Source organism: Procambarus clarkii, chromosome 32, assembly GCF_040958095.1.
Source record: "Procambarus clarkii isolate CNS0578487 chromosome 32, FALCON_Pclarkii_2.0, whole genome shotgun sequence".
NCBI lineage: Eukaryota > Metazoa > Arthropoda > Malacostraca > Decapoda > Cambaridae > Procambarus > Procambarus clarkii.
In genome coordinates, this window is record NC_091181.1 from 25,684,798 (window position 1) to 25,701,713 (window position 16,916).

The 16,916-nt window shown below is 45.2% G+C and overlaps 2 protein-coding genes across 2 annotated transcripts; one reads left to right on the forward strand and one right to left on the reverse strand.

Annotated features, from left to right (window-relative positions):
- The first annotated feature begins 302 nt into the window (after positions 1 to 302).
- Positions 303 to 3,684, forward strand: LOC138370483 (probable serine/threonine-protein kinase samkC). The gene is made up of 5 exons (XM_069334852.1): positions 303 to 554; positions 2,328 to 2,495; positions 2,753 to 3,109; positions 3,277 to 3,402; positions 3,592 to 3,684. Exons 1-5 carry the CDS (start codon positions 303 to 305, stop codon positions 3,682 to 3,684), a joined length of 996 nt encoding a protein of 331 aa, XP_069190953.1.
- Positions 3,685 to 4,025: 341 nt separating this feature from the next.
- On the reverse strand, positions 4,026 to 4,529 carry LOC138370484 (uncharacterized). Its single transcript, XM_069334853.1, has one exon. The coding sequence runs from the start codon at positions 4,527 to 4,529 to the stop codon at positions 4,026 to 4,028; it is 504 nt and encodes a 167-aa protein (XP_069190954.1).
- Positions 4,530 to 16,916: the final 12,387 nt, after the last annotated feature.

A 16,916-nucleotide genomic window follows, 5' to 3' on the forward strand; every position in this document is an offset into this window, starting at 1 on the left:
CGGCCAAACTGGATCAACTAACACGATTGCACAATGTGACTCTGGCATCAACATTGACAGTCCTCGCTCCCACTCCACTCCCACCCTTTCCATATTTGTGTTGTTCGCGTTTATCAACTACGAATCTTAACTACTGTCACTATCTAGTTGTTGCTCGGCACTCTTGGGTTCCATTGTGTGCAACGGGAATGATCTGTTTCTAAACATGTGGTTTTTCCCACGAATATAAATTAATTCATGCCGATGTATACACGCAGGCCTATTATTATGTATATACATACCCCATGTACACATATGTGTACATGGGGTATGTATACCCGCACACTAGAAACTCCCAACCTGAGGTAAATGCCTCCCAACCTGAGGTAAATGCCTCCCAACCTGAGGTAAATGCCTCCCAACCTGAGGTAAATGCCTCCCCACCTCAGGTAAATGCCTCCCCACCTCAGGTAAATGCCTCCCCACCTCAGGTAAATGCCTCCCCACCTCAGGTAAATGCCTCCCCACCTCAGGTAAATGCCTCCCCACCTCAGGTAAATGCCTCCCCACCTCAGGTAAATGCCTCCCAACCTGAGGTAAACGCTGTGGGAAAAACCTGCTGGGATTGATATTAGAAGAGACTACCAGGGACTTGTACTGAACTAAATTAAAAATTTACTGTCTGCAATTTAATTCAACTAAAATCTCTAGCTAGGGTTGTAAATCCTAGCTCCTCTTTTCCTAATGACAGATTGTGGGCTGTAAGGGACAGGTGGGGTGAATGAATTAGTTGATAGAAGTTCCAGTCCACCTGTAGACAGGGGTTCTCACATCAGCTTGTATTTTATACAAGGATAAGATTTAATAAATTCAGTTATATGACTGAACACTGGTTCTGTTTAAATCAGGGATTTAAACATGTACATAGTCTAGCCTAGCACCATAACTATTAACAACCAATATATTCTTATACTATAAACAACAATTTAAATTGTAAAAGTATAATAAATGACTTTAAATGTAGTCTAAGTACTGTTAACTAAGTACTAGAAATTATTCAATTAAATGAACTTATATGATAACTTAAAAAATAACTAAGCAAGCAATTGTTAACTTAATTTATATATTCAAGTATATATGCAATGTATTTATATTCAATTTATGAGTATGTACAGTCAGCTTGACTGAATCTCTTCCAACACCATGGACACTTATGAGGTCTTGTTTACTTATTGCAGCTGAATCTTTTTTTTGACACAATGGACACTCATGAGGTCTAGTGCTTGGATAAAGATTCACTGCTACACTACAATTTTAATAAACTTACTGAGATATGAGGCGTTGCCTCGCTTTATAACCGACAGACAGACTTATAGAATATTAAAGTCACACAAGCATACAATAGGCCAACTATATACCAAAATAACTTCAATATACTTCTCTGTTGCCGGGTGCCTGTCTGACAAGTGTGCCAGACTGATAACTTTCTTGTTGCGAGTTTAGGCACGATATTTTATATATAACAGCGTTGCTGTATGATGTACTAGTAGCATTGCTACGAGATTATTCTATAAATGCATTGCAAAAGATGAGGGTTGATGGTGAAGGTGGAGCCAAGTCACTGTGTACTCCACTCTACACTTATAGATATAAATGTTCTAGGGATATTCCTCGTAGATATATTGTCCAGGTACTCCCCCAGTTCTAGAGAGTATTCACTGGTGATAAAGATAATTAGATAAGATGTCCTGAGCTAAATAATGTTCGCTAAGGATCCGTCACTGTTCACTCAGTTGTAAGCAAACGCAAAGTGCCGCGGGGTGTGGTGGGCACTTCTCTCCCAGCCATTGCTCCCCCCATGCTCCCTGAGCACGGTAGCCTTCTATGAATATTGATTGATTATTTTTACTGTCTAGACTTATGATTGAGATAAGATGTGATTATAATATAATTAGATATAGGATTTAAAGATTATAAGTAGTACTTGATAATACCACTAATTCTTATTAAGGATTCGATTTATAATCTCTACCAGAAGCGATTAATGTTCCAATAGTTTTTTAATTAAGAAATCCTTCTAGAAGCTTCTGGATCCTTGAGAGATCATGCACAAAGTCATGTAGTAGGCATCTATAGGACCCTATGGCATACGGGATCATACTGGCATTGTCATCTAGGATCAAGCTGTATAATGAATCTATAATGATTCTATTATGATTTTGATATGATTTGATACGATTTTGATATGATATAGAAATGATATAGAAATGATATAGAAATTATACATTTCTTAGATGATAATTAGATATGGTGGGTAAAAATTTCCCACAAATGCCTCCCAACCTCAGGTAAATGCCTCCCAACCTCAGATAAATGCCTCCCAACCTCAGGTAAATGCCTCCCAACCTCAGGTAAATGCCTCCCAACCTCAGATAAATGCCTCCCAACCTCAGGTAAATGCCTCCCAACCTCAGGTAAATGCCTCCCAACCTCAGATAAATGCCTCCCAACCTCAGGTAAATGCCTCCCAACCTCAGGTACATGCCTCCCAACCCTCAGGTAAATGCCTCCCAACCTCAGGTAAATGCCTCCAAACCCTCAGGTAAATGCCTCCCAACCCTCAGGTAAATGCCTCCCAACCTCAGATAAATGCCTCCCAACCTCAGATAAATGCCTCCCAACCTCAGGTAAATGCCTCCAAACCTCAGATAAATGCCTCCCAACCTCAGATAAATGTCTCCCAACCCTCAGGTAAATGCCTCCCAACCCTCAGGTAAATGCCTCCCAACCTCAGATAAATGCCTCCCAACCTCAGATAAATGCCTCCCAACCTCAGGTAAATGCCTCCCAACCTCAGATTAATGCCTCCAAACCTCAGGTAAATGCCTCCAAACCTCAGGTAAATGCCTCCCAACCTCAGGTAAATGCCTCCCAACCTCAGATAAATGCCTCCCAACCTCAGGTAAATGCCTCCCAACCTCAGATAAATGTCTCCCAACCTCAGATAAATGCCTCCCAACCTCAGATAAATGCCTCCCAACCTCAGGTAAATGCCTCCCAACCTCAGATAAATGCCTCCCAACCTCAGGTAAATGCCTCCCAACCTCAGATAAATGCCTCCCAACCTCAGGTAAATGCCTTCCAACCCTCAGGTAAATGCCTCCCAACCTCAGATAAATGCCTCCCAACCTCAGATAAATGCCTCCCAACCTCAGATAAATGCCTCCCAACCTCAGATTAATGCCTCCCAACCTCAGGTAAATGCCTCAACCCCAGATAAATGCCTCCCAACCTCAGGTAAATGCCTCCCAACCTCAGATAAATGCCTCCCAACCTCAGGTAAATGCCTCCCAACCTCAGATAAATGCCTCCCAACCTCAGATAAATGCCTCCCAACCTCAGATAAATGCCTCCCAACCTCAGGTAAATGCCTCAACCCCAGATAAATGCCTTCCAACCTCAGGTAAATGCCTCCCAACCTCAGGTAAATGCCTCCCAACCTCAGATAAATGCCTCCCAACCTCAGGTAAATGCCTCCCAACCCTCAGGTAAATGCCTCCCAACCTCAGATAAATGCCTCCCAACCTCAGATAAATGTCTCCCAACCCTCAGGTAAATGCCTCCCAACCTCAGATAAATGCCTCCCAACCTCAGATAAATGCCTCCCAACCTCAGGTAAATACCCACAGTAAATCGGAAGTGTAAAACCAATGTGTTTCAACACTTCCTCGTGAACCGACTTGTTGGGGAGGCAGGGAAGGGGTAGGAGGGAGGGGGAAGGGGGAAGCGGGAAGGAGGAAGGGGGGCGTTGGGGAAGAGGAGAGGGGGGAAGGGGGGAGTGGGGTTGGAGGGTGTTGATGTAGAAGTAATTATGTTTTTTGAGGTTTCAATTTTTTTTTTTTTTTATGAGATTTGCTGGTCTTGGGAACATGAGGAAGTTACGTGAGGAGGGAAAGAGTTAGGAGGAGTATGAGGAAGAGGAGGGGAGCATGGGGAAGAGGCTTATGTATTATGATAAAATTTCACATGTATGACTTTTTCACTAGTCACCCAGTGTATAAGAGGTCCTCTTGTTCGCTGGTCTCTACCTTTTGTTCACTGGTCTCTACCTCTTGTTCACTGGTCTCTACCTCTTGTTCGCTGGTCTCTACCTCTTGTTCGCTGGTCTCTACCTTTTGTTCACTGGTCTCTACCTCTTGTTCACCGGTCTCTACCTCTTGTTGACTGGTCTCTACCTCTTGTTCACTGGTCTCTACCTCTTGTTCACTGGTCTCTACCTCTTGTTCACTGGTCTCTACCTCTTGTTCGCTGGTCTCTACCTCTTGTTCGCTGGTCTCTACCTCTTGTTCACTGGTCTCTACCTCTTGTTCACTGGTCTCTACCTCTTGTTCACCGGTCTCTACCTCTTGTTCACCGGTCTCTACCTCTTGTTCACTGGTCTCTACCTCTTGTTCACTGGTCTCTACCTCTTGTTCACTGGTCTCTACCTCTTGTTCACTGGTCCCTACCTCCTCTCCTGTCCATCGGATGCTGCATCTCATTAAATTCATCTCACGTATATTTTCGCCTTGTACATTGAAAGAGAGAGAGAGAGAGAGAGAGAGAGAGAGAGAGAGAGAGAGAGAGAGAGAGAGAGAGAGAGAGAGAGAGAGAGAGAGAGAGAGAGACCACCACAGTGGTGTAATGATCACTTACATCATCAAGAGGAGTAGGATGAATGCCAGGATAATGGCACCATGCCCCTGTGAATGGTAGTGCCATGGTTTTTATGGTGGAGCCATGTTTGTGGCTCACCAGGCATGGTGCACTTTATGGCTGGCTCTTAAATTTAATGTAGTAGGATTTTTATGCTTATTCCACCATTACTTTTAAGATTATAACATATATATATATATATATATATATATATATATATATATATATATATATATATATATATATATATATATATATGCGAACAAGCCAGAATGGTCCCCTGGACAATATGCAACTGAAAACTCACACCCCAGAAGTGACTCGAACCCATACTCCCAGAAGCAACGCAACTGGTATGTACAAGACGCCTTAATCCACTTGACCATCACGACCGGACATAATGAGGTGATCACCTCATTATGTCCGGTCATGATGGTCAAGTGGATTAAGGCGTCTTGTACATACCAGTTGCGTTGCTTCTGGGAGTATGGGTTCGAGTCACTTCTGGGGTGTGAGTTTTCAGTTATATATATATATATATATATATATATATATATATATATATATATATATATATATATATATATATATATATATATAATATGCAGGCGATGAATCACAATAACGTGGCTAAAGTAAGTTGACCAGACCACACACTAGAAGGTGAAGGGACGACGACGTTTCGGTTCGTCCTGGACCATTCTCAAGTCGACTTGAGAATGGTCCAGGACGGACCTAAACGTCGTCGTCCCTTTACCTTCTAGTGTGTGGTCTCGTCAACTACACACACACATATATATATATATATATATATATATATATATATATATATATATATATATATATATATATACATTATATATATATATATATATATATATATATATATATATATATATATATATATATATATATATATATATAGTGACGGTAACGCGTTGGTGTTCGGCTGTTTCAAAAGCTAGGGGTATGGCCTCGTCACATAAAGAAACAAAAAGAGAAAATCTGGAACTTCCGTCTGTGGTAAGGTAATGGGAAGACACACAAAACACAAGTAAATTTAACAATGAAATTGTAATTACGTTAGAAAAGCAAAACATGAATAAAATGGACATAAAATTGTAACATAAATCAATCAAACAAAATAATAAGAATAATCACTGGCAAAATGAAAAGTTACGTTAATACAAGTGAATAATATACAAGGAGAAATATGAGTGCAGGAATATTGGCTTTAAGCTGCCACCTCTCTTAGTACACGTAAGCCAGGGCTTAGTCTACCAATGAGACGTGTTAACTTGTGGAAAGCACGGGATATTCTGAGGGCTGTAGGTCGTGGTGGCCTCAGACATCAGGTAGTGTGGCGGGTGGAGGGAGCAGGTGCGATGTGCACCAGCCAATCAGCGACGTGCAGGCGACGGACAGGTAGTTCGCTGGTTTGAGTGGCGGAGGTGGAGCAAGTGTTCCTGGTGCTGAATACGTTTGCTCTCTGGCAAACCTTGGTGTTGTACTTGTTGGATATATCTTCTATATTAGTTGTTATTGTTGTTAGGGACGTACTTAGGAGGGAAGAGCAGGCTCAATCTCTCTTGAAGGAGATTATCGTCACAATATATATATATATATATATATATATATATATATATATATATATATATATATATATATATATATATATATATATATAATATATTTAACTTTTACTTCTACGTGTCATTCACAGAAAAGATTTCCACTTGAACACTTCCTGAATCTTTATTTACTTAATTGGTGACTAAAATTTCCTTGAGTGACGATCCTTTCTTGAATACTGAGATGGGTGAACCGACTCGCAAGGTCACAGGAATATGTTTAATGCCCTCAAACACATTCATTCACGTGTCTAACCTACGCTTGAAACAATCCAAGCAAGTCTCTTGTTTGTTTTTTTTGGTACCCGATAACTTGTTCCGTAATCCAACTGGCCCGGATTTTAAACTTGAGTTCAGCCAGGTCTTAACGGAATCTAAGCTCACCCGGCGTATATCCGGCTGTGGCCGGAACATGCATCCGCCATTCCGGCCACATATCCGCGCAGCAAAGCCGTTCTGGATTTGTTGTCAACTTGTCGTGCTGTAGATCCGGATCCCGACCGTAAGTCTTCATGACAATGTGAGTGGCGTTCTTATAGTGACTGGATATTTACTCCCCCAGGCCGGGTTTCACAGGCGCCACTTGCAAGATTCACTTGCACTCCGCGGTTCTAAAGATTCACTTGCACTCCGCGGTTCGTAAGATTCACTTGCACTCCGCGGTTCGTAAGATTAACTTGCACTCCGCGGTTCTAAAGATTCACTTGCACTCTGAAATTTCTATGGACCACTGCATTGTGAACCCAGAAAGATTGACTGCACTCTGAAATTTGCAAGAATCACAGCACTTTGCGATTAGAATGTGTTACTGCAGTTTGAAATTCGAATGATTTATTACACTCTGCATTTCGAAAGATTGGCTGACGTCGATGGAAATCTTGGATGCGGCGAATTCCCGAATGCGTTATTAAAAAGTGTCTAATTATCTTCAAGTTAAGCCACAAACCTGTTTAAAAAAAATCCAACTCCTGTCTATATTAAGAAATGTCGATACTCGACAAAGTCATCCAATCTTCACAACATCGTAAACTCTCCGGGTTCGAGCCCATATAATTCTTTTAGAATGAAAATCTTGGGATTGATGTTATTTCACGTTTTGGTCAATCGTGATCTTTCGGCCCGCCTCTCAACTGTCAATCAACTGTTACTAACTACTATGTAGTTAAGGCCTGCCTAAGACAGGCGGGCCGGAGGAGCAGAGCTCAACCCCCGCAAGCACAACTAGGTGAATGCTAGGTGATTACAGCATGGCATGGGTAAGGAACTACCTAACAGGAAGGAGCCAGAGAGTAATGGTAAGGGGTGAGAAGTCGGACTGGCTAACAGTAACGAGTGGAGTACCTCAAGGATCGGTGCTGGGACCAATTCTTTTTCTAATATACGTGTACAGGAGTAGAATCGTACATATCGATGTTCGCGGATGACGCAAAGTTGATGAGAAGAGTTGTGACAGATGAGGACTGTAGGATCCTCCAGGAGGACCTGAACAGGTTGCAGAGATGGTCAGAGAAATGGCTACTGGAGTTCAACACGAGCAAATGTAAAGTTATGGAAATGGGATTAGGTGATAGGAGACCAAAGGGACAGTACACAATGAAGGGGAACTGCCTACCTGTGACGATTAGAGAAAGAGACCTGGGTGTGGACGTAACACCTAATCTAACTCCTGAGGCACATATAAATAGGATAACGACAGCAGCGTACTCTACACTGGTAAAAATTAGAACATCATCCAGAAATCTAAGTAAGGAGGCATTTAGGGCGCTTTACACTGCCTACGTGAGGACAGTCTTAGAGTATGCCGCGCCGTCATAGAGTCCTCACCTGAAGAAACACTTAAGGAAACTGGAAATGGCTCAGACGTTTTTGCGACGAGACTCGTCCCAGAGTTACGAGGGATGGGGTATGAAGAGCTCCTGAAGGAACTAAGCCTTACGACACTAGAAAAAAGAAGGGAAGGGGGGGGATATGATAGAAACGAATAAAATACTCAGGGGTACTGACAGAGAGGACAAAGACGAAATGTTCACACGTAATAGTAACAGAACGAGGGGACATGGGTGGAAGCTGGAAACTCAGATGAGTCACAGAGATGTTAGGAAGTTTTATTTAGCGTGAGAGTAGTGGAAAAAATGGAATACAGGAGTTAAGGAGCAGGTTGTGGAAGCAAACTCTTAATTATAATTTTAAAACTTGGTATGATAGGGAAATATGACAGGAGTCATTGCTGTAGACAGCCGATGGCTGGAAAGGCGGGATCCAAGAGTCAATGCTCGATCCTGCAGACACAAATAGGTGAGTACACACACACACACACACACACACACACACACACACACACACACACACACACACACACACACACACACACACACACTCACACACACACTCACACTCTTGCTAAAACAAATACATAACAACATTCAGCACACACAGACACTAATCAGAAATAAATTAACACATCGCAAGACAAATTAACATGATAATAGTTGTGTTAAAAGCTGAGTGTCGCTGACTGCGTCAACGCCAAATATATTTAAGTATTTTTCCCTGCAAAAGTTTGGTTATGGAGCGATGTTTTTGTAATAAATTCTTTTTGTAATGCTTTCACTGCCTTGAGTGCATTGTATTCCCCCGTTGTAGTGTACAGGTATTGTATTACTGTTGTTAAATACATAAATACTGTCGTTGTATATATGTGTACATGTGTGTTGCAGAAATTAATGTGCTAATGAATTAAAAAAACAAAATATTTAGTGCGATACTCATTGACAAAATATACCTTGCGAAGATTATTAACTCGAACCAAAGTCAGCCTTGCGACGCTTCTACCACAACGCCACACCTGAGCTTGAACCCATCCCCTGGGAACTCCAGACCACCAGGAGCTTAACACTATCAAATATTGATAGTGTAGGTATGGGGGTCTCTCTTGCCTGTCACCATTCTTTGCAATGTTGCAAATATATTTCTTTTTAATTATATATTTGTTTAAATAGTAATATTCCTTTCTTATTTTCAATGAGTGAGAACATTTTGAGGATCTTGTTACGTATTATAATACAAAACACTATTAGAGAAATAAACACGGAAAAAAACTCTGTTACTTCAAGTTGATCTAAATAGGGTTTTGAAATGGTCAAAGGATTGGCAGATACAGTTTAATTCTGACAAATGTAAAGTTCTGAGGTTAGGTAATGATGATAGAGTTATAAGATACGAGCTAGATGGTGTTGAGATTGCGAAGTCGGATTGCGAAAGGGATCTGGGAGTTATGATTAGTATAAATTTAAAACAAAAAAAATCAATGCATAAATATTCGTAATAAATCAAATAGGACACTTGGATTTATTTATCAAAGCGTTAGTAACAAGACACTGGTGTGGTTCTTAAGCTATATCTTGCTCTGGTTAGGCCCCATTTAGATTATGCAGTTCAGTTTTGGTCGCCGTACTATAGAATGGATATAAATTCACATGAACTTGTTCAGCGTAGGATGACTAAGTTAATTCCCCAAATTAGAAATCTTTCATATGAAGAAAGATTAACAAATCTTAAATTATATTCACTGGAAAGATGAAGAGTTAGGGGTGACATGATAGAGGTTTACAAGTGGATGAATGGACATAATAAAGGGGATATCAATAGGGTATTAAAAGTATCAACACAAGACAGAACACGAAACAATGGGTATAAATTGGATAAGTTTAAATTTAGGAAAGACTTTTATAAATACTGGTTCGGTAACAGGGTTGTTGATTTGTGGAACCAATTACCACGTAACGTGGTGGAGGTGGGGTCCCTCGATTGTTTCAAGCGTGGGTTGGACATGTATATGAGTGGCATTGGGTGGTTATAAATAGGAGCCGCCTCGTATGGGCCAATAGGCCCTCTGCAGTTACCTTTGTTCTTATGTTCTAGAAAGGAGAAGAGTTATGGGTGACATGATAGAGGTTTACAAGTGGATGTATGGACATAACAAAGGATATATCAATAGGGTATTAAAAGTATCAGCACAAGACAGAACACGAAATAATGAGTATAAATTAGATAAGTTCGGATTTAAAAAAAATTGGGTAAATACTGGTTCAGTAACAGGGTTGTTGATTTGTGGAACCAATTACCGCGTAACAACATATAAGTAGTATCCCTTGATGATTTCAAGCGTAGGTTGGACAAAGAAATAAGATGAATATATGAATGAGACTGGATGGATATAAATAAGAACTGCCGCGTATCGACCAATTGGCCTTGTGCAGTTACCTTCATTCTTACGTTCTTGTATATAGCCAGAGGCTATATACAAGAGGTTTTATATAGCCAGAGGCTATATACAAGAGGCTTTATATAGCCAGAGGCTATATACAAGAGGCTTTATATAGCCAGAGGCTATATACAAGAGGCTTTATATAGCCAGAGGCTATATACAAGAGGTTTTATATAGCCAGAGGCTATATACAAGAGGCTTTATATAGCCAGAGGCTATATACAAGAGGGTTTATATAGCTAGAGGCTATATACAAGAGGTTTTTATATAGCCAGAGGCTATATACAAGAGGTTTTATATAGCCAGAGGCTATATACAAGAGGTTTTTATATAGCCAGAGGCTATATACAAGAGGTTTTATATAGCCAGAGGCTATATACAAGAGGGTTTATATAGCCAGAGGCTATATACAAGACGGTTTTATATAGCCAGAGGCTATATACAAGAGGTTTTTATATAGCCAGAGGCTATATACAAGAGGTTTTATATAGCCAGAGGCTATTTACAAGAGGTTTTATATAGCCAGAGGCTACATACAAGAGGTTTTATATAGCCAGAGGCTATATACAAGAGGGTTTATATAGCCAGAGGCTATATACAAGAGGGTTTATATAGCCAGAGGCTATATACAAGAGGTTTTATATAGCTAGAGGCTATATACAAGAGGTTTTATATAGCTAGACGCTATATACAAGAGGTTTTATATAGCCAGAGACTATATAAAACATATATGTCAAACAGGCAGAGCTGCCTATAATAGCCAGCTATGCCTAATTGGCACAAAAGCACATAAACAGAAATAATCACATTTAATAAGTGTGAATTCACAGGACGGAACTCGAGCCTTTATTACACAAAGTCGATGTTCTATCAGCCAGGCCAGGATAGTCGCGGTGGAGGGGGGGGGGGGATGGGGGGAATGGATGGAAGGATTTGGAAGCAAGCAACCGCTCCTCAATCTGGAGAGATAATCGCCAGGTATCGTAGCGATGGTGCACTACGATACCTGGTGGACTGTCTATAACGATACCTCCCCAGACGGGTCCTCCCTCCCTCCCTCCCCAGACGGGTCCTCCCTCCCTCCCTCCCCAGAGGGCCCTCCCTCCCTCCCCAGAGGGCCCTCCCTCCCTCCCCAGAGGGCCCCCAGTCCAGGACGAGGAGGTCGTAAGGCCAGTCGTAACTGCGATGTAAATATTGATGACGTCTCCTCTTAACTACGACGAGTCGTTCCCCATACAATCCTCCGGTGGCCTGACGCTCTCTGCTGCTCCCTCAGGGATAGGGGATAGACAGGCACAGACATACACAGACAGACAGACACAGACAGACACAGACAGACAGACAGACACAGACAGACAGGGAGGGAAACAGCAACTGCCACACCAATAAGACACTTCACGTCTCTAGGAGTCACCAACGTCGCCCATATGGTGGTCTACGGGGCCCAGCGCCTCGCTCCTAGCCCCGAGCCTCCCTAGCCCCGAGCCTCCCTAGCCCCGAGCCTTCCTAGCCCCGAGCCTCCCTAGCCCCGAGCCTCCCTAGCCCCGAGCCTCCCTAGCCCCGAGCCTCCCTAGCCCCGAGTTTTCCTAGCCCCGAGCCTCCCTAGCCCCGAGCCTCCCTAGCCCCGAGCCTCCCTAGCCCCGAGCCTTCCTAGCCCCGAGCCTTCCTAGCCCCGAGCCTCCCTAGCCCCGAGCTTTCCTAGCCCTGAGCCTTCCTAGCCCCGAGCCTCCCTCGCTCCTAGCCTCCCTCGCTCCTAGCCTCCCTAGCCCCGAGCCTCCCTCGCTCCTAGCCTCCCTAGCCCTGAGCCTCCCTCGCTCCTAGCCTTCCTAGCACCGAGCCTCCCTAGCCCCGAGCCTCCCTAGCCCTGAGCCTCCCTCGCTCCTAGCCTCCCTAGCCCTGAGCCTCCCTCGCTCCTAGCCTCCCTAGCCCTGAGCCTCCCTCGCTCCTAGCCTCCCTAGCCCTGAGCCTCCCTCGCTCCTAGCCTCCCTAGCCCCGAGCCTCGCTAGCCCCGAGCCTCCCTAGCCCCGAGCCTCCCTAGCCCCGAGCCTCCCTAGCCCCGAGCCTCCCTAGCCCCGAGCCTCCCTAGCCCCGAGCCTCCCTAGCCCCGAGCCTCCCTAGCCCTGAGCCTCCCTAGCCCTGAGCCTTCCTAGCCCTGAGCCTCCCTAGCCCTGAGCCTCCCTAGCCCTGAGCCTTCCTAGCCCTGAGCCTCCCTAGCCCTGAGCCTCCCTAGCCCTGAGCCTTCCTAGCCCCGAGCCTCCCTAGCCCTGAGCCTTCCTAGCCCTGAGCCTTCCTAGCCCCGAGTCTTTCTAGCTCTGAGCCTTCCTAGCCCCGAGCCTCCCTAGCCCTGAGCCTTCCTAGCCCTGAGCCTTCCTAGCCCCGAGTCTTTCTAGCTCTGAGCCTTCCTAGCCCCGAGCCTTCCTAGCCCCGAGCCTTCCTAGCCCCGAGCCTCCCTAGCCCTGAGCCTCCCTAGCCCTGAGCCTCCCTAGCCCCGAGCTTCCCTAGCCCCGAGCCTCCCTAGCCCTGAGCCTCCCTAGCCCTGAGCCTCCCTAGCCCCGAGCCTCCCTAGCCCTGAGCCTCCCTAGCCCTGAGCCTTCCTAGCCCTGAGCCTCCCTAGCCCTGAGCCTCCCTAGCCCTGAGCCTCCCTAGCCCTGAGCCTCCCTAGCCCCGAGCCTCCCTAGCCCTGAGCCTCCCTAGCCCTGAGCCTCCCTAGCCCTGAGCCTCCCTAGCCCTGAGCCTCCCTAGCCCTGAGCCTCCCTAGCCCTGAGCCTCCCTAGCCCTGAGCCTTCCTAGCCCTGAGCCTCCCTAGCCCCGAGCCTCCCTAACCCTGAGCCTTCCTAGCCCCGAGCCTTCCTAGCCCCGAGCCTTCCTCGCGTCCTACTTCTGGAGGAATCAACCTGAGTTGATTATGGATGGATGGTGGCCGGGATGGATGGCCGCCAGGATGGATGGTGGCCAGGATGGATGGCCGCCAGGATGGATGGCCGCCAGGATGGATGGCCGCCAGGATGGATGGTGGCCGGGATGAATGGTGGCCAGGATGGATGGTGGCCAGGATGGATGGCCGCCAGAATGGATGGCCGCCAGGATGGATGGCCGCCAGGATGGATGGTGGCCGGGATGAATGGTGGCCAGGATGGATGGTGGCCAGGATGGATGGCCGCCAGAATGGATGGCCGCCAGGATGGATGGCCGCCAGGATGGATGGCCGCCAGGATGGATGGCCGCCAGGATGGATGGCCGCCAGGATGGATGGTGGCCGGGATGAATGGTGGCCAGGATGGATGGTGGCCAGGATGGATGGCTGCCAGGATGGATGGCCGCCAGGATGGATGGCCGCCAGGATGGATGGTGGCCGGGATGAATGGTGGCCAGGATGGATGGCCGCCAGAATGGATGGCCGCCAGGATGGATGGCCGCCAGGATGGATGGCCGCCAGGATGGATGGTGGCCAGGATGGATGGCCGCCAGGATGGATGGTGGCCAGGATGGATGGCGGCCAGGATGGATGGTGGCCAGGATGGATGGCCGCCAGGATGGATGGCCGCCAGGATGGATGGCCGCCAGGATGGATGGCCGCCAGGATGGATGGTGGCCAGGATGGATGGCGGCCAGGATGGATGGCCTCCAGGATGGATGGTGGCCGGGATGGATGGTGGCCAGGATGGATTGCCACCAGGATGGATGGCGGTCAGGATGGATGGTGGCCAGGATGGATGGCCGCCAGGATGGATGGCCGCCAGGATGGATGGCCGCCAGGATGGATGGCGGCCAGGATGGATGGCCGCCAGGATGGATGGCCGCCAGGATGGATGGCCGCCAGGATGGATGGCCGCCAGGATGGATGGCGGCCAGGATGGATGGCCGCCAGGATGGATGGCCGCCAGGATGGATGGCCGCCAGGATGGATGGCGGCCAGGATGGATGGCGGCCAGGATGGATGGCCGCCAGGATGGATGGCCGCCAGGATGGATGGCCGCCAGGATGGATGGACGCCAGGATGGATGGCCGCCAGGATGGATGGTGAACCAACAGGAAGTGAGATGAATGAACTAACACAGCTACAGTGTGTATTGGACCATCCTTCTTGCTGGAGCACTGGAGGGAGCAGCATTTGGGCACCAGCAGGAGGAAAAAGAAGGAAGAGGAGATAGTGGAAGAGAAGGAGGAGGAGTAGGACGTCTGGAGCTGGGGAATCGAACTGTGAATAGCAGAAGAGAAGCAGAAAGAGAGGAAGAAACAAGGAATCCGGATTCTTGAGCACAGACTACGCCATATTAACTACCCTTACATCTCAGATTGTAGGATATTCCCACCACACTAATAAATTAATTGGTGTATGCACGTAGATATTTGTTGCATGATACAGCATACATCTGCCTACACCACTGATAGATCCCTTAAGCCTACAGCCCAGGGGCCAGATTCACGAAGCAGTTACGCAAGTACTTACGAACGTGTACATCTTTCCTCATTCTTTGACGACTTTGGTTACATTTATTAAACAGTTTACAAGCATGAAAACTTCCCAATCAACTGCTGTTATTGTTATAAACAGCCTCCTGGTGCTTCGGAGCTCATTAACTGTTTAATAATTGGAAACAAAGCCTCCAAAGATTGAGAAAAGATATGCAGGGGCCAGATTCACGAAAGCACTTACGCAAACACTTACGAACCTGTACATCTTTTCTCAATCTTTGGCGGCTTTGTTTACAATTATTAAACAGTTAATGAGCTCCGAAGCACCAGGAGGCTGTTTATAACAATAACAACAGTTAAATGGGAAGTTTTCATGCTTGTAAACTGTTTAATAAATGTAACCAAACCCTTCAAAGATTGAAGAAAGATGTACACGTTCGTTAGGGCTTGCGTAAGTGCTTTCGTGAATCTGGCCCCAGGTTCGTAAGTTCTTTCGTAACTGCTTCGTGAATCTGGCCCCAGATGTCACGTGGACCAGAGACTTCGGACCAGGATGGATGGTGGCCAGTGACGTCCGCATGTGATATCATGCAGACGTCACACCATCACAAATCAGCAAGTCACCACATAATGACTTAATCCCAATAACTGCCTTCTCCAGTACCTCACGAGAGGAACTAGAAGGTAGAGGGAGTGAGAGGCATCAGGCAGAGTCAAGTCACCTACCCACTGACTGTGAATACACGCGTCATCACAGTACTCTCACAGTACAGACCCGCTACTGTGTGGTCTCCTAATCCTTATCCTGACCCTTTCCAACCCGCCAAACACACACCGAAACTACGACGTTGGCACAACGTTCGAACAAGTTTTTAACATCTAACCAGTTATAACAACCAATATAGCAAGTTGTAGCAACGTTCTAATACGTTATAAACACGTTAAGCCAAGATGTAACAACTTTATTACAAGTTGTAACAAGCGGAAAATAGAGACAGTTTCGGTTTGTGTTTCCAGGGAAGTGCTCTATTGTAATAGTAACTATCTAATAGTGTCGTAATAGTAACTATCTAATAGTGTCGTAATAGTAACTATACTTGTTACAGTTACTTAAGTCATTCCTAGTTATCTTTAATAACTATTAACAAGAGAGCCAGACTAGAGATGGTTTAACAGGATCAAGTATATTTTGTAAATCAGTATTCATACACTGATAGTGGTGTGTTTGCTATCATGTTATAGTGGTGTGCTTGTTATCATGTTATAGTGCTGTGTTTGTTATCATGTTATTGTGCTGTGCTTGTTATGTTATAGTGCTGTTTGTTATCATGTTATAGTGCTGTGTTTGTTATCATGTTATAGTGCTGTGTTTGTTATCATGTTATAGTGGTGTGTTTGCTATCATGTTATAGTGGTGTGTTTGTTATACTGTTATAGTGCTGTGTTATGTTATAGTGCTGTGTTTGTTATCATGTTATAGTGCTGTGTTTGTTATCATGTTATAGTGCTGTTTGTTATCATGTTATAGTGGTGTGTGTGTTATCATGTTATAGTGCTGTGTTTGCTATCATGTTATAGTGCTGTGCTTGTTATCATATTATAGTGCTGTGTTTGTTGTCATGTTATAGTGCTGTGTTTGTTATCATGTTATAGTGCTGTGTTTGTTATCATGTTATAGTGCTGTGTGTGTTATCATGTTATAGTGCTGTTTGTTATCATGTTATAGTGCTGTTTGTTATCATGTTATAGTGCTGTGTGTGTTATCATGTTATAGTGCTGTTATCATGTTATAGTGCTGTGTGTGTTATCATGTTATAGTGCTGTATTGTATCCTTAAGAAGTAGTGCTTGGTCAACTACAGTCCACTCACATCTCCCTGGAAATCAAACGGTCTCGCTTCCTGCAGGTCGGCGTTCAATCCCCGACCG

What these genes read in the sequence shown, in the direction of transcription:
- LOC138370483 (XM_069334852.1), top strand. Translation starts at nt 303, where the DNA reads ATGGGGTATGTATACCCGCACACTAGAAACTCCCAACCTGAGGTAAAT. An exon ending in TAAATGCCTCCCCACCTCAG is followed by an intron (nt 555 to 2,327) that starts GTAAATGCCTCC and finishes TCCCAACCTCAG; the next exon opens with GTAAATGCCTCCCAACCTCA. An exon ending in TAAATGCCTCCCAACCTCAG is followed by an intron (nt 2,496 to 2,752) that starts GTAAATGCCTCC and finishes CCCAACCCTCAG; the next exon opens with GTAAATGCCTCCCAACCTCA.
- LOC138370484 (XM_069334853.1), bottom strand. Translation starts at nt 4,529, where the DNA reads ATGAATTTAATGAGATGCAGCATCCGATGGACAGGAGAGGAGGTAGGG.